The sequence below is a fragment of the Trichoderma citrinoviride genome, assembly GCF_003025115.1.
Source record: "Trichoderma citrinoviride strain TUCIM 6016 unplaced genomic scaffold BBK36scaffold_2, whole genome shotgun sequence".
NCBI lineage: Eukaryota > Fungi > Ascomycota > Sordariomycetes > Hypocreales > Hypocreaceae > Trichoderma > Trichoderma citrinoviride.
Genome location: NW_020194710.1, coordinates 958,876 through 979,201, shown reverse-complemented (window position 1 = coordinate 979,201; position 20,326 = coordinate 958,876). Strand labels below are relative to the sequence as shown.

Genomic DNA, 20,326 nt, shown 5'->3' with positions numbered 1-20,326 from the left:
CGCTGCATCAGCCGCCTGTCCTTCCATCATTATCGCCTCAACACCAAAGCAACGACTCGACCCTTTCCGACGATTTTATCTCGCGCATACCGTTTCCTTGTTTCTCCTCCGCCTCCCTTTGCCGCCTCTCCTATATCGGACCTCCTCTCAAGCGCCTCTTCTCCGCAGCTTCTCCAGCTTCTCCAATCCCCCCTTCGCGGGGCTTGTCATCCACCAAACATCCCGAGTACGAATCTCACCTTTGTCCATCACGACACACGCACCCCTACGCCCCATCACACGAACAATACACGAGTGCGCGGAAACAGAAAAGAAAAAGAAAAAAAGACATCTTCGCCCATCATGCCTACCGCCGGCCTCAAGACCATCATCGCCCTCTCCTTCGTCCTCGCCGTGGGCTTCCTCCTCGTCATCCTCTCCTGCGCCCTCTACAAAGTCTACTACCCGCTCCTCGTCGTTGCCACGTACGTCCTCGCGCCGCTGCCCAACTGGATCTGCGGCCGGTGCGCCAACCCGGACGACTTTGTCGAGACGGGCGGCGCGGCGGTGCTCGACCTGGGGAGGTTCTTTACTGGCTTCTTCGTTGTCATGGGAATCGGTACGTTGCCCGTCACCTCCTCGGCTTATTTGCTCACATTCTTTTCCGGGAGGGGCTATTGAGGATTTACTCGAGAAATAAATGTGTTGAGCATGACTAACAACTGTTTGTGATGGTGTGTAGCTCTCCCCGTTGTCCTTGCGCATTCCGACCTCATCCGAGTCGAAGCCATGATCATGTCCATCACCGGTGGCTTGCTGATCTACGGGACCATCATCAGCTTCGGCATGTTCTTCCAGGAAGAGCAGGAGTTTTAAAAAGGAAAGCAGAAAGCGGAGTGTTTACGACAGACATGTATGAACCTGCTGTGGTGGGGTTTGTAAAGGAAGGGGGAAAAAGGAAGTCGAGTTGCTCTTTATGGCGTGTGCGAAAACGAGAGAATGAATCAGCCTACTACTCTTACGCTTGGGAGAATCGGGAGCTTTTTATCGGACCTGTATGAGACTCGGTGCTTCTCTGTAATGTTTCTACTGTTCTCTCGAGGCGGAATTTTATACGGAGCATAAGCGGTCTTTGGGGTTACTGTTTTGCAGGCTCTTTCCACTATGCGTGTCTTGGATGCTAAGATGCGCGCTTGAATTTTATCTTGAACAACAAACCGGAAACAAAGTTAATCGTCTGTTTCTATGTGATTGAGTTGTGTTATTTGTTTTCATCTAGCAAAAGGGAAAAGCGTCGCTCGTGCGTCGTCTGATCTACCGTATCTAATGTTGAACCATATCCGCCCCCCTCCCCCTTGAAATTCAAAGGCCAAACAGAAAAAAAAAACACCTTGCTATGCATATGTTGAAGTATTCCCACCCCCCGAAAGAATCCCTGCTTCCAAAGAAATATCCCTCAAACTTCCCCTTCCATACCGCAAGCCACTGTAGGTAGTAGTAGGCGATTTCGCCCTCCTACTTACGCCGCGTCTTTGAAAACGCCCAGAGGCCCGCACAGCTTGATAAACATCTCCTCCGTCTCCCCCTCAGGCGTGCTCAATATGGTCACGGCGCCGCCCGCCCCGATCCGCCAGACCTCCCTGGGCCGCGCATCTTCGGACCCTTCCGGCGGCGCCTCCTCGTCGTCCCAGCGGAACATGGTCCTGATGGTGACGCTCCAGCCGCCGTGGCCGCGCGCGTCGAGGAAGCCGACGACGCCCGAGTAGATGCTTCGCTCCTCGGGCTCGAGGGCGCGCAGGATCTCGCAGCTGCGCTTCTTGGGCGCGCCCGTCATGCTGCCGGGGGGCAGGGCGGCGGCGAGCACGTCGAGCCCGTTGGGCGCGGCGCGGGAGGACGAGGGCAGCTGGCCGTTGACGACGGTGATCATCTGGAAGACGCTCGAGTAGTCCTCCACCTTGAGCAGGTCCGGGACGGTGACGCTGCGGGCTCCGCAGACGCCGTACAGGTCGTGCCGGACGAGGTCGACGATCATGAGGTTCTCGGCCTCCTCCTTGGGCACGTGGAGCAACGCTTCGGCCTGCGCGAGCGTCGAGACGGCCTCGGACTTGCGGACGGTGCCCTTCATGGGCCGCATGGAGCAGAGGCCCTTTGCGTCGTGGCCAAGGAACCGCTCCGGCGAGCTGCTCAGGATCGTGGCCCCGCCGAGGCGGATGAAGGAGCCGTAGGGGGCTGGCTGGCGGGCTCGGAGGGTTCGGTAGATTTGCCATGGGGTGCCGTGTCTGGACGCTTCGTTGCTCGGCCATGCTGTAGGAACTGCTCCGTTAGACGACGGCCGTAGGTGATGCGGTACATCGTCTCCGCGAGGTCGAATCATCTTTGTTTGAGCCGTAAGACACAGTTCGTATGACTGGCCCTCGGCAATGGCATCTTGACATTGGCGCACATCATCCTCATATCTGTCAGGCTGCGGTGTGTTGAAACGCAGTCGGCCGCCTGGCTCCCGGATGCTCTGCAGCAGCGCCTCGTTGGCCTGCTTCTTCGCGGCGACGGCTCTGTACTCTTCTGCTCCGTAGCCTGGCTGCTGCCACGCCCGCGAACTCTGTAGCTTTGCCACAATCTCATCGATCCACGACTGAGCGTCCGAGTCCGGGGCCGTCAGAGCCTGCACATATGCCACCCCGGCCTGGTGGTCGAGAACCAAACTCTTCGAGATCCAAGCAAAGCACAGATCCGGCCTGTGATGACCCCTGTTGTCAGAGACAGACTTTGGTGTCAAAGTGCTCAGTCCCATCTCGTAAGTGACAAAGCCCATGAAGCCGCCCTTGAACGCCGGCTCCTGGCCGTCCTCCTCGCCTATCTTGCGCTGCTGCCAGTACTCGGAGATGACATTCCACACGTCGTAAGCGCCGTGCTCGTCGCTGCGGTCGATTTCGATCCTCTGGCACCTCTCCTCCTGGCCTCTTGCCCCGGGCTGGCGCAGAGTCACCCAGTCGTCTCCAACGTGATATTCAAAGCGCAGCGCCTGGTCGACCTCGAGCGCAATGACCGAGCTGCGTGCCAACGGGTCTCCATTGACTGTGCTCGACGAATCCAGCATGATGGAGTCGACGCCGCCCACGCCCAGAAGCTCCGCAACGTCTGCTGCATCCACGCCATCGGGCAGCTTGATTCGACTGCACGTATAGACGGGCGCCGCGTTGGTCGCAGCCAGGCCAGATTGCATATCCCGCCACCACTTCTGAGTCGCAAGCTGGCTCTCGGCAGCGAGTCTCCGCTCAATAATCATCGATGGCGCCAGGCTGTCGGAGATGTGCTCAGAGTCCACAGGTCGTACTCGTCTTCCGGTCGATTCGTTCCACTTGAGAGCCTGGCTGAACCAATTCTTGATCACTCCCTGCGCCGCCGCATCTGTGCATACAGACTCCGGATGGTACTGAACTCCCCAGAACGGCAGCCTCGCATGCCTCACACCCATCAATATCCTCTCGGGCTCAGCGCCAGCATCCTCGCTCTCCTCCATCGTCCACGCCAGCGGCACGAGATCCGGCGCCCCCTTGGGCGGCCGCCACATGTCCGTCTCCCAGGCCTCCCGTGGAACGTCGTCCTGTCCCACGTCGGCGCACAGGCTGTGGTACAGCGTCGCCCGAAACCCCGGCACGCCCGCAAAGATGTCGCCCGACCGGTGCTCAATGTCCCTCACCATGCCGTGCAGGCCCCTCCGCAGGCGCCGGATGCCGCCGCCAAAGTGCGCGACCAGGCTCTGGAAGCCCAGGCAGATGCCCAGCACGGGGACGGCCTCGTCGCGCAGCCCCCACAGCAGGCGGAAGGCCCCGACGTCGGCCTCGCACAGCGGCGACCCGGGGCCGGGCCCGCAGACGACGGCGTCAAAGGCCGGCAGCCGGGCCAGGAACTGCTCGGGCGTCCAGTCGGGGCCGGGGTCCGCGTGCAGCGTCTTCAGGTCCATGTGCAGCACGTGCACCAACACGTCGTCGCCGAGCGCCTCCTTGAGCAGCGACACGATGTTGTTGGTGAAGGAGTCGTAGGCGTCCAGGAAGAGGATCCGGCGAGCATGGAGTCCGTCCTGTCCCGGCGTCGAGGCCGAGAGGCCCGCAGCGGATTGCGACTCGAGGAGAGGCATGTTGGCGGTCTGGGGGGGAGATGATCCGGTCTCCAGCTTTGCCTGTCAACACGACTGCATGAGAAGATGTAGGGACGAGCCGATTGACAGAAATACAAAAGAAAGGGAAAAGAAATGGAAGAAGGTGGTCGATGCGCAGAGGTTGAAAAGTCGAAAGAGGCGCTCCGAGATAGGAATCGGCTTGGCCGCGTAGCGTCGGGTCTTTTTTTCGCCAACCTTATCTCTTTCGGATACAATCGACTCATAAGCGCTGCTGACGGCGCCGGACCAGGAGGGAAACCGTGCATGTTGGAGCCAGCAGCTTACAATTCCTCTCATGTAATCTGTCTGTCCAACTCCGATCCCTTCCAGTGGCCTCGCATTGCCATTGGCAAACTCGAGATGGTCCGGAAGGCAAAGTAAGATCACGCCTATCGCAGCAAGAATGCCGCATGCAAGCTAATGCATGCAGATCACGCTGGCCATCCATCGACAAGACTTGGAACTGGAACGTTCATCTGATACAATTCCTAGTAGTAGTATCATACAATCCAGAAAATACCAAAGAGGTCTACCTGTATAAATATAGTATGTAGCATCAATATTCGTCGCAGTCGCAGTCGCTATTTGCCGTCGTGACGTCGGAGGCCGAAAAGCAACGTCTCATCATCAGAAGCTCTAGTTCAGTCATCATCCTTCACCCTCAATATACATGGTCGTCGTGAATGCCACATCCTGCGCTCCTTTGCACCAATCGCCTTTTCCTCCCTCGTCTGCGTGTCCGACCGCGGGCGCCCCTGGGGCTGCTCATCGCCGTCTCCCTTCTCACTCTCCTCCAAGACCACGACTTCCTCGACGGACGCCGTGAGCTCAAACTCTCCCCTGCAAAGCGCTGTCACGCCAATGACAAAGTCTGTGCTGCCGCCACCCGGCAGCTCTGGCAGAAGTTGCTGCAGCGTCCCGTTCCACACAAACTTGCGCGTATAGTCGAGGGCAATGTTGACAGAACGATGACACAGCGCCGGCAGGAGCCTCACCAGGGGCTTGATTGGTTGACTGGTTCTGTTTGTCACTCGCGTCCGCACCTGTATAAATTCATCGACAACCGCCGTGCTGATGTTGTTGCCCTCGCCGTTTCCCGGACGTTCCACGGTGACATCAATGCCAACCTCGCCAACCTTGACAATGTCGATTATGCGGGTGGTCAGGCGAATGTTGCGGAGCTCGATGGTACCACTTCGCTTCGGCACTGCTGTTGTACGCCAGGTCGCCTTGAGGGAGTCGAGGATCCGTTCTCTGTACCAAAACGCCTCCCTGTTGGCGCGCTCCATCTCGGGTGTGATTTTGCTGGTGCTCACCACAAACTGCCTGTTCTTTGAGGGGTTCAGGCTTGGAATCGGAGCATGCGGGTCCTCCAAGTACACTCGCTTCACGGGCATGATGATTCGGCTCGTTTTACCCGGCAGAATGCCTTCTTCAACAGCCATACCATCATCGTTTTCAACGTGGACTGCCATCTGAGTAGGCCAAGCATTTCTCAGGTCCACAGACAGCAAGCAGTATTCGTCGGGCTTCGTTGGCTTCGTGCCCCCCAAGCGCTCCCAGAGTGGCTGTGGAATCAGACCGTGCATGGGTATCGCATCCAGTCTTGCCAGCTCAACGCTTGCATTGACCGTGACCGTCAGCGGCACCGATAATTGTCGCGTGTAAAACTGCTCTGTTACCTCATCCCGAGGAACTCCGAGGTACGTGTAATCGATCTTGATTGTGGCATGTGTCAGCCCAGGCTTGCCGAGGATCTCAAACTCGAACGTCGCCTCCCCTCCCGGAGCAATATTACGGCTTTCAGTGCCCCGCGGGAGTCGTAGAGCCTGTTTCTTTAAAAGTATCAATTCGTATTCATATAGCTCCGCTGGCGTAGCATCTCGGTTCGCCAGAGCCGTCTGTAGCGGCTCCTGAGTCGAATCCTTAAACGAGAAGAGCATAAAGTCAACCGGTGTCGTGGACTGGTTTTGTAACGTGATGGAGAAGATGTGTCTCTCGCCCTCCAGGATCATGACGGAAGACTGCGGAAGTGTTGTCGACTTCACCGTCACCAGGGGCTGAGGTTGGGTGACGTTGAGGTCAAGGCTGAATGGCTCCAGGGGCATGTCGTGAAACTTGCCCGACATCATGGGGGCGGTGACTGATGCGATACCCTTGACCTTGATCTTGTCCTCTTGGTAAGGCTTCCAGTGCTTCGGGAAGACAGCGAACCTCCTCTCCCTGCAGCCCTTGATCTTGACGATTGCTCCAGTGACTTTGATTGAGCCTGCTTCTTTTGCCAGACCCTGTAGCCGGACTGCTTGCGTCCGGTAAGGGCCGACAATGGTGCTTTCGCTCATGGCTTCGAAATCGACGCCCTCCGTTTCTAAACGTATACTTTCGATATCCAACTCAACATCGTAAGTGTTTTGGATTGTCACCTTGAACTTGGCCACTTCGCCGGCAACCAGGTTTGCGGCGGCCGTCTCGTCTGGCTCTTGCAGGAAAGGATTGTAGATGAACGGGTTGACATCCTGCGACGCCCGCATTGTTGTTTCTCCTGGCAAGACGCTACGGGCGTGGGGGATAGGGATTCGGGTACTCGGGAGCGGCTCCAGTGCAATCTCCCGGACAAGAAACTCATCCCAGAACTCGGCGGTCAAGTGCGTCATCCCCAGTTTCTTGACGAGATTCGACGTTCGTGAAATGTTACTCACGAGACGGATCTGCTCGTCTCGGTGAATCTTTGGTGATGCATCCTCGCGGCGGGGGCCTGGAGCGACGCCAGATCCAGCCGTGCGCATCAGGTCGCTGGAAAACTTGAGAACCCCATTAAAGTCCGGCAAAGCTTCCGAAAAGTTAATGCATGCTCGCAAGATGTTGAGCTTAATGTCGGGGAACCCGAAGAATCTCGTCTTCATCTGGCCACGGATTCGAGCAATCACAGCTTCGTCCGAGTCGTCAAACCCTTCTCGAAGCGACTGCCGCCGGGGCTTTGCCCTGTCGAAGCCGACAACACCGTAAGACTTGCAGAGGAGCTCGAGAAAGGCCTCGATGCCCTGCTCAATGTCTCCCTCGGCCAGGTCCAGTGCCATCGCCCCAGTGGCACCCTGCCCATTGCCGCCCGGCGTCAGCGCCACCAGACCTGCAGCGGGATGGACCCCGGCATCCGCAGCTCCGCGTGTTCTCGCTTCGACGAGCCCTCCAATGAGGACGGAGACTAATTCGCGAGTCACCATGGCCTTCTTTCGATGATAGCCCAGGGGCCCCAGCACAGCCGCGATGCCGCTCAAGATCGAGATCCGGTCAACGGTCGTGAGCAATTCGGTGGCCGTGGAAGGAAATGCTTTGAACAGGAGAGTCAGGATCTGTTGCCTTGTGGGCGTTATCAGCAGCCGCGGCGACGTTGTGAGATGCATATCCAGTCCTTTGCCTAACACAATCATATCAAATGCCCGTTGGTCTAGCTTGCCATCGCAAAAGTGCATGGCCGACAATATCTTGCTGAATCTGATCACAGTCTCTGCTAATGGCAAAGGGGGAACGTTCTCAGATGATATTCTAGAATAGAGGCCCACTATTCGATCCAAGAGTTCGGGGAGGAGGCCTTGGAGATATCGGATGTGCCTGGGCTGAGACTGGTCGGTATCTTCCGGCTCCGGCTTGAGGGACGAGTGTTTATCCTGTGCGGGAAGACAGACGGTCGGTATTTGAAAGGTTAACCCCGACCAGCCAAGCAGCAAAAGGTTCATGAGAATCAGCTCGAGAGCTTTTCCGTGCCAAATGTGGTCGTTCAACGACTTGGCAGCGGCGGCTCCTTCGCTCAGCTCCTTTAAAGAATCTCCCCAGCGACCAGCCTGCAGGTACATGGACCCTATCACAATGGATGACCTGCCTTTTCCTTTGAGGCGCCACCGGTCGTTTGCTCCTCCAGGCCCAAATCCTTGCACGGAGACGCGGTTCGAATCTTCGACGAAATCGGACTTAGAGTGCGCTTCAGGTGACTCTGACCTCTGGCTCGAAGCACTCGGGAAATCGTCCGCAGTCAGGGGAGGGCTGGAAAGGTTGCTCTTCAGGGGCGTGGATGGGCGGCCTGGCGTTGAGACGCTCGAACCGGGCATCCCTTGTGGGGAAGCTGGAGGCAGCGACAGGCGGCCCCCTGATCGATCAGGTAAGCCTGCCGAAGAGTTGGAGCGCTGGAGGTGTTGTGGTATGGCAAACTGGGAGTTGCGCCTGGTGAAACTGGTTGGCGAAGTGGCATCGGGGCCCCACGACGTTGTACTGAGCTGCCTGGCCAGGGAGTAGCCGCCGGGCGACTCGATTGCCGTCATGGCCTCGTACGACTTCCCCAGCGTTGTCATTTCAGCCAGCAGCAGCGACGATATATCGCACATGACCGTCTTCATCGTGGTTCGTTTCGACTCTTCGGGCGGGGGAATTGCCGCGATGCCCTCGGGGATGGGCACTTCCGTCGCCGGCGAGACATAATCGAAGATGAGGACCCGATGTATGAGAGCTTTGGGGTAATTGTCGCGCAGGTCCTCAAGCTCCTGATACAGCGCCCTGATATTCTTCTCCACCGGCGTAGGTCCCTTACCATTCATGGAGGCCCTTTTGCTGTACGTCACGTCGCCCAGCTCTGTGCCGTCGGCGATGGCGAGGACGGCCATTGGCTCTCGGAAGAGGTCGAATGGCGAGAGGGCGAGGTGCGAGGGAGGAGGGACGTGGGTGATGAGGTCGTAGAGCATTGCGCCGTCGGGATACGCCAATGGCGAGAACATGTCTGGAGAAGCTTCACATCAGTTTGTCAAGTCCCTATAAGCGGCGTGTGCTGCATATGGCGCAAATGGCTCCCGTCTTTCTCTCCTCCTTCCTCACCCGCCTTTGGGTCTTTGCCTTCTCTTTTCTACATCATCCATCGCCTCCTTTGATCCGTTGCCCCTCTCGCTCTTCACTGTACTTACTCCTGTTGGGGCGCCCATCGGCGCTGATGTCCCTGAGCTGGACGACATGCTCGGCCTGCAGCCTCTCGGCAAACGACGCAAATCTGGTCGCCTTGATCCTTCCGAGGGGTAGCAGCAGCGCCTTCACCCTCGCGGGAGCAATGGGAAGCAAAGGGTCCAAGCTCATTCTAGCATCTAGAGTCGCTCAAGCATCGTCCGGCGGGCGGTCTCAGGGATGCCCATGTAGGTAGGCTGGTCGCGACGGTGAAGGAGAGTCGATGCCGCCGTGGGAGCTGCTGCGCATATTCTTTGGGGGAGCTCCGGATCGTCGAGTCGCGGCTCAGGGCCTCGGGGCGCGCAGACGGGGGGGGGTATAGAGCTTGTCGGGTCGAGCAATCGCCAGGCCGTCGGCAAGCTGCTATGCAAACGTTGGGTCTGTCGCCGTCTGTTGGTCTCTGGACAGCTTGTCGCAAGTGTCCCACCCGTGACCTCCCCAACTTCCCCTTCCTCCCCTCAAGCCCGACGTGGTGGAGCTTTAGGAGGGACCGACGGACTGATATTTTTACGTCCCGAGCGAATCACTGGGGCCAATTCTGGGGATCTGCGCGCAGCTTGTAGCGGGGGGGAGCTGGTGCTTACAGAGCCGAGCGGGTACTGCAATGCGTCGCTGAGTCGTAGGGCTGCTGGAGCTCTACGCGTAGGGGTCTGCCTGCACTGGTGGCCCCTGTAATAAGTTGGCCGTGTAAGTGTCTGCTGAGGTGACGATGTGTTGGAGACATTGGATGGAGGAAGAAGTGAAACTCGAGATGAGGCCGACTATCTAATGCTTTTTCTGGGCTAAAGGTTTACTGCACAGCAGCCGCAAGGCATATATGAAATCACAGAGAGCCCAGGATAGATAGCCCACGAAAAGTCCATCCCCGAGCCCTGCAATTTGAAGCACCAGGACGGTGATTCAGCATGTGGTGCAACAACGAAATGCAGTTGCATCCGCGTAACAAGCATGATAGAAACGTAGAGCAGCTGGGCACTGTGTCACTGAAAAGTCCATAGACTTCTGTTCATGAAAAAGTATGCCGATGATACAAGTTCAAAAGAAGTCAACACCTTTCCTCCTAGTTTGACGGTGTTGCCTCAGTCTTATCTCGCACGTACCAACCAGGAGAATAGATGGAGAAGAAGGAATTCCAATTAGTTGATTATATACATGCAGCTGAATCCCGATGGATACCTGCCTCTACCAGCATGTTTTTGGGGCTGTGACACTTCGGTTTATCTCGTCATCCTTGTACTTGCCTCATTTGAGCGATAGCAATGCCAAGACTCGGCAACAACAGATGTAAAGCAGCTGTATTATGTAGTACACTGACAACTTGAACCGCAGCATCACACGCTCCTCCGTGAAGCAGTGTTTTGGGTAACCAGACCGCATAAGCGCAAACGTAACGCATCTGGCCCTTTCTTCCTTCATTCCATTCATTTTTCTCCTACTCTTTCGCTTCTTCATCAATGATGTAGGGAACCTCAGGGTAAGTTCAAGGGTTCCTAACGGAGATTTCTCGTCTTCCCCATCTCGAGTATATCCGGTGCTTATATCTCGACAAACAAATGACATCAGTTGACATCCATCCAATCCAACAACCAGTTCTCATTTCCTCGCAGAAAATCACACAACATAGCAGCATTTCACCTCCACGCAATCAACTGCGGACAAAGCCAGTTAATCAAGATCACGGTAAACATCAAAAAGCACCAAGAAACAGATGGAAACCTGCGCAGCTCCCGGTGCCACTGGAACAGAATGGATCAAAGAATTGGTAATAACCTTAAAATGGCATGTCACCTAGACGCTTAATATAACAGGTGGCAACGAATTCGAGATATCACCGAACGATGCCCGCCCGCTGTTTCCAGCCCCAAGCATCCACTTTACCCTACAGGGAGGGCAGCTAATTTATCCCATGGCTTACAGACAGGGCAACAATACGGAGGAAAACCCGCTCAGATCCGGGATCTGCAGTATGTACGTGTATTTCATGCAGCCACCACGACAGACGACAGACGACAGCACGTCTCCATAGCAGACCTGGACAGGGTCGCCAATTTCGAGAGATCAATGGCCCGTGTATTATTGATTCCCGATCTTTTGTGAATGAAAGTCTATCTAATGAATGTCAAAAAGAAAGCAAAATAACTTTTCCAGCACCGTGTTGTAAACAGTGAAGTAAAGAAAATCCAAGAATAAAGCCAAGGTGAAATGTATCCAAAGATCCAGCGCCAAGCTTTTCCGTCAGAGTTTCCCCTGGCCCTAGACTTGATATCCAAGAAAGAAAATGAAGAAAAAAAGGAAAAGGTAAGCACCCTTGGCTTGAATGGTCATTCTTGCTTTTGGGCAGGTTTTTTTTGTGTTTGTTTGAAAATTTTTGTCTCGTCATCCCGTCTCCCTCGTCGTGTGGGATTTAGACGCCGTCGATAGAGGGTCCAGTGGCAGGGGTCTGGCTGCCCGCGGCTGGTGTTTGGCTGGCACCGCGATTCCTGTCGTCCCTGGCCTCCTCCGTCAACTCGCTCTCGAAGATGTCCACGGCCAGGCTCGCCTCGACGAAATCCTCCATTTCCTCCGTGACGGTCTTGAGCTTCTCCTTGACGGCGAGCGCGCCTTCGGTCCCCACAATGTGCCGTGAGGGTGGGTTCTCGTGGCCCCCAATGGCCGTCAGTGCATAAATAGTCTCGTTGACGAGCTTGTCGATGGACGAGGCCGGCAGTTTGGGATAGCGGTAGAAGATCTCGCCCACAGCTTCGCCCGGCTCCAGTGAGGTGCTGTCTGGTGACGTAGCGGCATTGTCCGACTCCGGATTAGGCGGCACCGCCGTGTCGGGGTGGGAGTTGAGGACGGTCGTTAGCATCTCCCGAACGCTGGGGGCCTCGGCGAAGCTGCTGGCGTACGCGGGGATCTGCGGCGCAAAGGTGATGCGGTTCGTGAGCGACTGGATCTCCTTGTTGGGCTGCACGATGGTGACCTTGATGTTGAAGGGCGCCACCTCGTATGCTAGGGAGTCGCAGAAGCCCTCGAGGGCCCACGTCGCCGCCGTGTACATGGACATGTGCGGCGTGCCGATGTGGCCCCCGGTGCTCGTGAGGACCATGATGTGGCCGGTGTGTTGCGCCCGGAGCTGCGGCAGGGCGGCCTTGATGAAATTGACCTGGGAGAAGAACAAGGTCTCGAACTGGTCCCTCGCCAGGCTCTGGGTGGCGAGGTTCGTGGACAGCTCCTCCACGGTACCGACAACGGCTGCGGCGGTTAGCAAAACATGGTCATCTCATCTGCTGGGCGCTCGCTCGCCCTTGATGAATCACATACCTTCCGACCGACAGCACAAGAGAATATCAATCCTGCCAAAGACATCGACGGCCTCGGCAACAGCGGCGCCGCAGCCGCTCATGGTCCTCCCATCGCATCGTATGCCGCGGATCCTCTCCTTCCATCCCTCCCGGTCCTTCCGCCCACTAGTGCACTCGTTGATGAGCTCGCGAAACTCGGCACTTCTCTCCTCGTGCTCAATCTCCAGGGGAGGAAAGCAGGCCGCGACGTTGTCGCCGTGGGACAACAACTGCCGGATCAGACGCACGGCTAAGGGCGATAGCGAGGCAGTCAGGAGCCACGTTCGGGGCGAATTATGGGTCGCTGTCGGGCTCTCTTGGTCAGCCATCATTGGTGCTTTTAGTTTGTCCTTTCGAGAACATTGTACGAAAGGACGCGAGGGGGGATGGAGGGCAGTTGAGGCTGATCAGCACGCAGGACTCGTAGGCATCTGGGAGTGTGAGAAGAAGAAAAGGGAAGAAGAAAAGAGAAGGGGAGAGGAACGAGCGGACGTGAGACAGGGAACAGTGTTGTTGAAATAAGAGAGTCGAGTCCGGCAAGACTTATTAGCGAAGGTGGTGAACGGGACATGAATAATAACATTGAACACAACGACGTAAAAAAAAAAAAAGGCCCCCAAAAAAGTTCTTTCAAGACCCCCCAAAATTAGGGAAAGACAGATTGAAATAACAACAATGGAAAGGGTGTCTTTGAAAGCATGTCAAAGCCATCACCAATCAGGGCAATTTTTCCATCTCCGGCATTGGCCAAAAGGGACCGCCAGTGACGGCATCGTCACTGAAAGAGGGCGTCGTGCTGTATACAGCCCGGGCGTGCCACGAACATGAGGACAGCACCTTAGCCCAGACAGTTGCGGGATACGGGCAAGGCAGGGCTAATACGTGTATAGCATTGAAATGGAAGTGAGAGTGCCCGAGGTGATGCGATCGCGATCAAAGGTGTTCAACAAGGGGGTTGCACTTACGGAACACGGCCGGCGTCACGTCGAGCATACGGCTCTCGCTCAGCAGGCTATAGCGCTGGGGGGCAGGCTTAGGCGGTTGTGCAGGCCGGTTGCCACTGGACATGGTGCTGAGTTATAGGGCGTCGCTCGCTGTAGTATTACTCGTACCACCTGCAGCAAGCGGACAGCAGCATGCATGGGCCAGACGGCGGGCCACACAAAAACGAGCGAAAGCGAGGACGGCGAGAGGTGAAGACTGGATGCGAGGTAAACGACAACAGAGCAAAGAAAAGGTTCAAGATAAGAAGATCTTAAAGAGAGTAAGAAGGGAAACGAAACCAAAAACCAAGTATCGAAAAATGAGTGTTGGGCACCCTCCAAAGGAAGACCAGACTGGGTGTGGGAAGAGTGCAGAGCCATATGTACTCGATGCCATGTCCAGCAGCAGAGGTACACGAGAGGGCATGGCTCGTTTGCATCGTCCCTCTGCTCATGCGACTGAGTCGTTCAGCCAGGCTGCAATGTGCCTAACAACAACTGCCGAGGGCAGAGCGGCGATATTAACGTTCAGGACCGGACGGATCAGCCAGTGACGGCCCCCAGTGCCCGCTTAGATCATGACACTCGGCCCCAGAGCGGACATGTAGCCTGAATCCATCGCCATAGATAGATCCATAGCTTCTAGTCCTGGACACATCTGTCCCCATGGTCATGTTTGGTTACGCCCCCACCAGGACGGACGACCTCGGGCCTATCGATGGTGATGGCAGGCCCGTTGTCAGTCCACGCCTCTCTGCTGCCCTGTAGGGCTGGCCTAGTCCATGTAAGCTTTCTTCTTTCTTGGTTTTGCCTTACGAAGCTCTCTGTCATGACACGCAAAGCAGGCCAAGAGCGGCGCATGCAGACGCCTTCGAGGCGGCGGGCAAGAGGAGCAGAAGGGGGTGTGGTTTCATCAGATGGATCATGAAAACTTGTCTCTGAGCCAAGACCTGACTCGGAGATGCAGCCGAAGGACGACGTTGGAGCATCTTTGAGCATCGCCGGCAAGCGAAAAAAAGGTACATGTTATCAAGCTTTGGTACGGAGCGCATGTCATGTACTCCATACAACTTCACGACTGCATCTGCCGAAGAGGGGCCCCGTACGAGATACATGCGACGAAGTGCGTTGGCCACGAACAAAACGTCTAAGCCACTAGGCACTATATGTGAGTTGCATCTAGCTTTGGTCAGCTCCGCCAATACCTACCTGACGAGCGAGCCAGGGTCGGATTGTTCCGTTTCGCGAATGGGCGTCCTTTTTGGTCCTCGTCAGCCTCGTTCTTGTATCATAAAGTCCGCATTTGGCAATCAGGACTCTCGCTTGTGGAAGCAGCGGAACCTCCCGCTTTGCCACCGGAGGCCCCATGGGTGGCCGTTGCTGCCGAACACTTCCGGGGCCCGGTCTCGGTGCTGGTGGCCGAAGACGTCCGAAGAAACAGCGACTTACAACATCGGCGATAGGATATGACAGCAGACCTCCTGTTGCAAGTGCGCGCTTGTGTATACCAAATGTACTGAAGCAAGCATCAGTATTTGTGCACTGATCGCAGAGTGTTTCCCGTGGCAACACTTCAAGATGCATCACAGATCTGATGCCCAACTCAGGATCCGCCCGCATCGAGTCTCACCCACAGCGCACGCAGGCCTTTCCCGGTCCAGCGACGGGTCCCCTCAGCTACAAGTATTTGGGTGAGGTGCGGTGAAAGCCCGGACCTGTGCTGGAGCCCTACAGGGCGAACCCCCCGCTCCTCCATCCCCTGCTGCCGGGGAGCCGCTAACGTCAATGCGAAACAGCGTCACCAGGAGCGTTCAGTGACTGACTCAGCTCCAGTTCGGGGGCAATATGCGCTCCTGGGTTGACATCCTGCTGCTCCGGTGTGCGAGCATCTCGAGTCAAGGAAGTGTGTGATCCGTGATTCCGTATCATTCTGCAGTTCCCGGCAACGGGGGAGGCTAACAAGGCTCCAAGTGTCACTCCAGCGGCATCGTGGCGGCTTCGTAGCGGCATCGTGGCGACAGGACATCATCGTCGAACCCCTTAGGCGAGTGTTAGTTCATCATTACAAGTGGTTCCCTAGATCCGGGCCTGGCTCAATTCGGCTCTCGCAGTCGGATCATGCACCCCTGATTGGCCCGCCCCCCACCCTCACAAAGTATCTGTCAGCAGACGCAATCAATATCAAATCAACAGAAAGGTACAAGCAGCACGATGGAGAGGGAAAAAGCGTCTGATGGTAATGGGACTAGAATTCAAAAGCAAGGCAAGCAAGAACTGTTTGAGCAATACTACGCAGATCCACCCGTCTTCCATGTGTCCGTTGAGCCGAGCATCAAGCGTCACAGAAAACAAGGACAGCCGAGTCTTCAAGACTTGATGTCTGCCCGCTCCTCCCGAATGCTATCGGGGTGGCCAAGTTCAGGCTCGGCTTCTACCTTCTTGGCGAGCTCCGTGACGCCAAACAGCTCATCCATGTGTTCCAGGCTCAGACCCTTGGTCTCAGGCACGAAGAACCACACAAAGATGCCCATGATGAAGCAAAAGGTTCCGAACATGAAGAACATGCCCTGGTAGGGAGTCATCGAGTCAGCACACTAATGTCGAGGTATCATTTAGACGCAATATACTTACATAGCCTGCCTTGCCCATGGTCGTCTGCATGGTGAGAACGGCTGTTGATTGGTTAGCCAACGTTTCCAAACTGCTGGCATGGCAAAAAAAGGGGGAGGCGTCTGGTGGCTTACATCGAGCACAAACAAAGTTGAAGAGCCATTGAGTGGCTGCGCCAATGGCCACGTTCATGGCACGCAGTCGGGCAGTGGGTATCTCGCTAACCAGAATCCAGCAGACAGGGCCCCAGCCGAACTGGAACGACGCAGCCCACAGATAGATGCAGGTGATAGCAACATATCCGAATGCCGTGACCTAGAAGGGGGTTGAGAGCATGCGGATCAGCCAAGAATTCCATGGAGGAGACATCGAAGCATCGGCGTCGGACAACCCGATGCGTCCGCGTCGGGGATCGGAACTTACAGGTTGTCCAGCAACAGGGGGCTGAACTCGTCCGTAGATGCCAACAATGTACAGGAAGATGCCTTGGGCGGCGGCCGTCCACAGCAGACTCCAGCGTCGACCGAGCGAATCGGCCACGAAGATCAGGAAGACAGCGCAAGCTGCCGTCTTGACCACGCCGTAGACTCCAGTGGCGAACAACGACGAGTCATTTCCAGTCATTCCGAGGTTAGTGAAGATTTGAGGAGCATAATAGTTCTACATTGTCCACCGTTAGCATCTTCCCTGCGAGCCCTACGATACCGGGATGGCGTCAGGGTTCTTACAATGGCATTGACACCAGTCATTTGCTGGAAAATCATGAGGAGAATGGAGATGATGGCTCGGTTGCGGTTGCCAGGGATTGTCCACATCTCCCTGAGAAGTGTCTTGAAGGTGGCGTCTCCAGTCAGGCGTCTCTCATGTTCCAGCTGATCGGCCATCTCCTGAACCTCGTTCTGCACATATTCAGAGTCGGCAGGCAGACTATACACCCCCTACTGTCAGAGAATGATACTTGGAAACACGGCCTGTCGTTCTGATAGGTCTTACCCTCGGAGCTTCACAAGGACTCGCGTAGCCCGGTCCCAATCATCTCGTCTGGCGCACCATCTCGGGCTGTACCAGGGGTTAGTCTTACTACACTTTCTGTTGCTATCGGAGGCCCATAGCAAAAGGCCATTGAGGTATTTGCGTACCTTTCAGGAGAAACGAACATGCCGACCATCAAGAAGCTGCGTGACCGTCAGCAAGCGGATCAGCCGCGATTCATGGATATTTCATGTACTAACATGGCAGGCAGAGCTTGCAAGGCCAAAGGGATAACGTAGATGGCAGGGGCCGAGACGTGCAACAGGCATCCATAGTTGACCCTAATATGGAATCTTTGTAAGTTGATCGTGATCTCGAAGCACACGTTGAGGGAGCGAGTCGGTCCGTTCCATACCAGAAGGCGAGCATGATGCCGAAGACGTTGAAGAGTTGATAAAAGGCTATTTTCCAACATCATTGTCAGCATGGCTGTTGGAATTCATATTCTGATGTTGCTTGCAAAGGGACATGTAGTATATGGTAAGGTAGAGGTCGTCAAGTGCTGAAGTCGTAGGGCGGTGTCCCAGGGCAGATGAACTTGATGCCTGAGGTTGAGGGGGAAGTACAAGTCCAATAGTGTTTCATGTCATCAAGCGCTCACGATCTCTGCTCTTACCTGTCAAGCCACCTCGAATGGCACGAGGAGCGCACTCGGACACATACAACGGAGTCAATGCCGATGCAGCACCGATTCCCAGGCCGGCGATGAATCGGCCGACATACATGACAGCCAGCGTGCCCTTGGCGGCAGACGCAGCCTGGAAGATGATGCCGATGATAGTGAGCAATCCAGCGCTAATCAGGGCGAATCGGCGACCATATCGATCCGTGACCCAGCTGGTGAAGAAGCACGCGGCAAAGCATCCTGCCTGCAGCGTCGAGACAATGTTCTGGCTCATGTTGGACTTGGCCTTGGCCGAGCTGTCTGCATAGTGGAACCTCTCCTGGAATTCGGGCATGGTGAGGATCCCGCCGATGGCACCCGTGTCCCAGCCGAACAGCATGCCGCCGAAGCAGGCCGAGAAGACAAGGGTGAAGACACGCCATCCGTAGATTTCATCGGGATCGGTACGCATGGCATCGTTGCGCACGATGGCGCGCAGGAACCTGGAGGTTACGCCCATGGTGGCGGCGTGTTATAGTCGACTTGGCTTATGCCTGGCTGATGGATCCGACTCGGCAGTTGTCGGTAGTGTTGAGCGTGGAGTGGACAAAGGAGCACCACGATGCACGACAGGAGAAAAGACGTGTTCTGTCCTGTGCAAGACTCGAGGCTTCAGTCTCTAGCCTTGAGCAGCGAATTGAAATGGACGACTCCTGGACCAAGACAGAGCCGTTGAATTCACAAGGAGACGGACAAGGAGACAGGAGAAGAGAGACACGGGCGGACGAGGTCGTGCGACGCTGATATGTACTATTTCCTGAGACAGCCGGGGACGGGCGACCCGCTTCTTGGGCTGGAGAGCAGACCCTGGTCGCAACCCAGACGAGAAGCATGCCCAAAGGGCAAAAGCAAGCGAAAGGAGCCGGCTAGAGCAACCCCCCAGATGCGCGGAGCGATCAGACGAGTAAAACGGCCGGTCCCAAATTCCCCAGACTCTCGAGCCTGCTGGCTGAGGGGGAGTGGGCACCTGGGAGCTCTTGGCCGTCAAGCCGTCAAGCACACCGGGTGGAGAGAAGCGATGATCTGGTTGTTGGCTATACATCATACCTCATGGTTCACGGCTGGTTCATGCCGTCAAGTGTGGGATGCAAAAGGCAATGCTGTGACGGGCAATGCTGAGATGCATGATATTAGCCGTGGAGGGTGGTACTGACTGCAGCCTGCATACGCCCTTTACAGGAGAAACGAGACGACAGCGCTGGCAATCACGACATTGATCTATCATACATGGACGTTACACAGCGTTGATTCACCAACCACGGCTTATACGGTATAGAGCACGTAAACTTTCGACGAGCGAGGCCGTCGTTGGAAGGTCTCTTGAAGGGAACACGAGAAGGCGGGCTGTCGCTCCCATGACCGGCGCCCTTTTCGGTCGGCCCTTTTACCTTTTGCCCATGTTCGTTGCTCGACTTGCAGTGTCCTGCGAACGGACGATCAACATGCCCCAGCGTTCCGCTGGCAGCGACACTCCTCTTCTGTCTTCACCATTGACAGCACGAAACGCTGTGCCATGTTCACCAAAGTGCTGGCTTGGGGGCGGTAAGCTGAGCGCTGCGACGCAACCATTGCCGCAACAAAGGGAGCCCTGGATTTCTTGCATGGACTAGCAGTCGTTAGCACAAGTCCGGAGCACAGCAGCCTGAGACCAGGCTGTGCCTCTTCAGCCAAGGCGCTGCCTCACCCGCCGTGGAGCGCCATTATCTTAGTGCAAAGACACGGGCCGGGATCTATGGCTTCGGCTCTGCATTGAGGAGAATCTCCCAGCGGAAGAACCACGTCCCACCAATGAACGGACGACTGAGCGCCAAGCACGATGGAATCCCATCTCGTGATGACGGAGGAAAAGACACGGATCCAACAAACGGCATGATTATTTCACTTTCTGGCCATGAGAAGTGCCTCGCTGGACTTACAAGGAATGCTGAGTACGTGGAGGCCAGTAGCTTCCCCTCCCCCGGATTCCCCTCCAGCCCGCCAACAGGTATGTCTCTATCAAGACGCAAGATTTCGGCAGACTGAGGTAGTACGACTACGGAATACTACATATTCTCGTGCTTCGACCTCTGTGCTACGGCATGCCCTATTACTACGAGTACTGACTCAGACATGGATCCGTTGGACATAGCCAAGCCATGTGGTATTACTATGTACCGCGCTTCTCTGTTCGACTTCTTCAGCAACTTAAACATCGAGCAGGGGCCCCTTTGTGTTTAACCGTCTGTGGGGCCGTGAGGGTGGGGTGGATGGAGGCGGAAACGTTTAATTTTCTGGCCTTCTCTTCTTTTTACCCTTTTGTCGTTGCTCCGCGCTGAGTTGAAGCATGATTCGTCTTCTCCAGATTTCTCCGCATTTTGCGTTGGACGGCGCGAATCCATCGAGATGCGCTATTGCTAGCATCACCTGGACTGGGAGCCCTTGTGCATCACAAACTATGTCTGTATGTACATACAGACCCTCGGCGAGACTGATCCTGGGCGCGAAGCGGCGGTCCGGGGATCCAGCGAATCCCAGCTTCGGCAGCTCCAGAGGCCTGTGTGTCAGACAGAGAGCCGCTACACGTCTGATGATGCAACCCTGTGCGCACCGGCCAGGC

General features: G+C 56.0%; 5 protein-coding genes across 5 annotated transcripts; 1 reads left to right on the top strand and 4 right to left on the bottom strand.

Annotated features, from left to right (window-relative positions):
• Positions 1-342: 342 nt before the first annotated feature.
• Positions 343-855, top strand: BBK36DRAFT_1109900 (vacuolar protein sorting 55; the record flags this gene model as incomplete). The annotated part of the gene is made up of 2 exons (XM_024889524.1): positions 343-598; positions 722-855. The coding sequence occupies 2 exons, from the start codon at positions 343-345 to the stop codon at positions 853-855; spliced, it is 390 nt and encodes a 129-aa protein (XP_024752864.1).
• A 643-nt stretch (positions 856-1,498) lies between these two features.
• Positions 1,499-4,117, bottom strand: BBK36DRAFT_1110693 (para-aminobenzoate synthase; the record flags this gene model as incomplete). The annotated part of the gene is made up of 2 exons (XM_024889612.1): positions 1,499-2,258; positions 2,307-4,117. 2 exons carry the CDS (start codon positions 4,115-4,117, stop codon positions 1,499-1,501), a joined length of 2,571 nt encoding a protein of 856 aa, XP_024752863.1.
• Positions 4,118-4,605: 488 nt separating this feature from the next.
• On the bottom strand, positions 4,606-9,388 carry BBK36DRAFT_1134249 (Trs120-domain-containing protein). The gene is made up of 2 exons (XM_024892244.1): positions 9,085-9,388; positions 4,606-8,903 (listed from the first exon to the last, which is right to left on the bottom strand). Exons 1-2 carry the CDS (start codon positions 9,248-9,250, stop codon positions 4,780-4,782), a joined length of 4,290 nt encoding a protein of 1,429 aa, XP_024752862.1. The 5' UTR covers positions 9,251-9,388; the 3' UTR covers positions 4,606-4,779.
• Positions 9,389-11,522: 2,134 nt separating this feature from the next.
• Positions 11,523-12,835, bottom strand: BBK36DRAFT_1187497 (short chain dehydrogenase/reductase family protein; the record flags this gene model as incomplete). The annotated part of the gene is made up of 2 exons (XM_024896537.1): positions 12,422-12,835; positions 11,523-12,352 (listed from the first exon to the last, which is right to left on the bottom strand). Exons 1-2 carry the CDS (start codon positions 12,771-12,773, stop codon positions 11,523-11,525), a joined length of 1,182 nt encoding a protein of 393 aa, XP_024752861.1. The 5' UTR covers positions 12,774-12,835.
• A 2,813-nt stretch (positions 12,836-15,648) lies between these two features.
• Positions 15,649-18,603, bottom strand: BBK36DRAFT_1134247 (general substrate transporter). The gene is made up of 10 exons (XM_024892243.1): positions 17,683-18,603; positions 17,422-17,467; positions 17,267-17,347; positions 17,174-17,209; positions 17,028-17,093; positions 16,763-16,961; positions 16,458-16,694; positions 16,169-16,349; positions 16,056-16,096; positions 15,649-15,991 (listed from the first exon to the last, which is right to left on the bottom strand). The coding sequence occupies exons 1-10, from the start codon at positions 18,188-18,190 to the stop codon at positions 15,791-15,793; spliced, it is 1,596 nt and encodes a 531-aa protein (XP_024752860.1). The 5' UTR covers positions 18,191-18,603; the 3' UTR covers positions 15,649-15,790.
• Positions 18,604-20,326: the final 1,723 nt, after the last annotated feature.

What these genes read in the sequence shown, in the direction of transcription:
- BBK36DRAFT_1134249 (XM_024892244.1), bottom strand. Translation starts at nt 9,250, where the DNA reads ATGAGCTTGGACCCTTTGCTTCCCATTGCTCCCGCGAGGGTGAAGGCG. An exon ending in CGATGGGCGCCCCAACAGGA is followed by an intron (nt 8,904 to 9,084) that starts GTAAGTACAGTG and finishes AAGCTTCTCCAG; the next exon opens with ACATGTTCTCGCCATTGGCG.
- BBK36DRAFT_1134247 (XM_024892243.1), bottom strand. Translation starts at nt 18,190, where the DNA reads ATGGGCGTAACCTCCAGGTTCCTGCGCGCCATCGTGCGCAACGATGCC. An exon ending in CATTCGAGGTGGCTTGACAG is followed by an intron (nt 17,468 to 17,682) that starts GTAAGAGCAGAG and finishes GTTGGAAAATAG; the next exon opens with CCTTTTATCAACTCTTCAAC. An exon ending in GGCATCATGCTCGCCTTCTG is followed by an intron (nt 17,348 to 17,421) that starts GTATGGAACGGA and finishes ATTCCATATTAG; the next exon opens with GGTCAACTATGGATGCCTGT.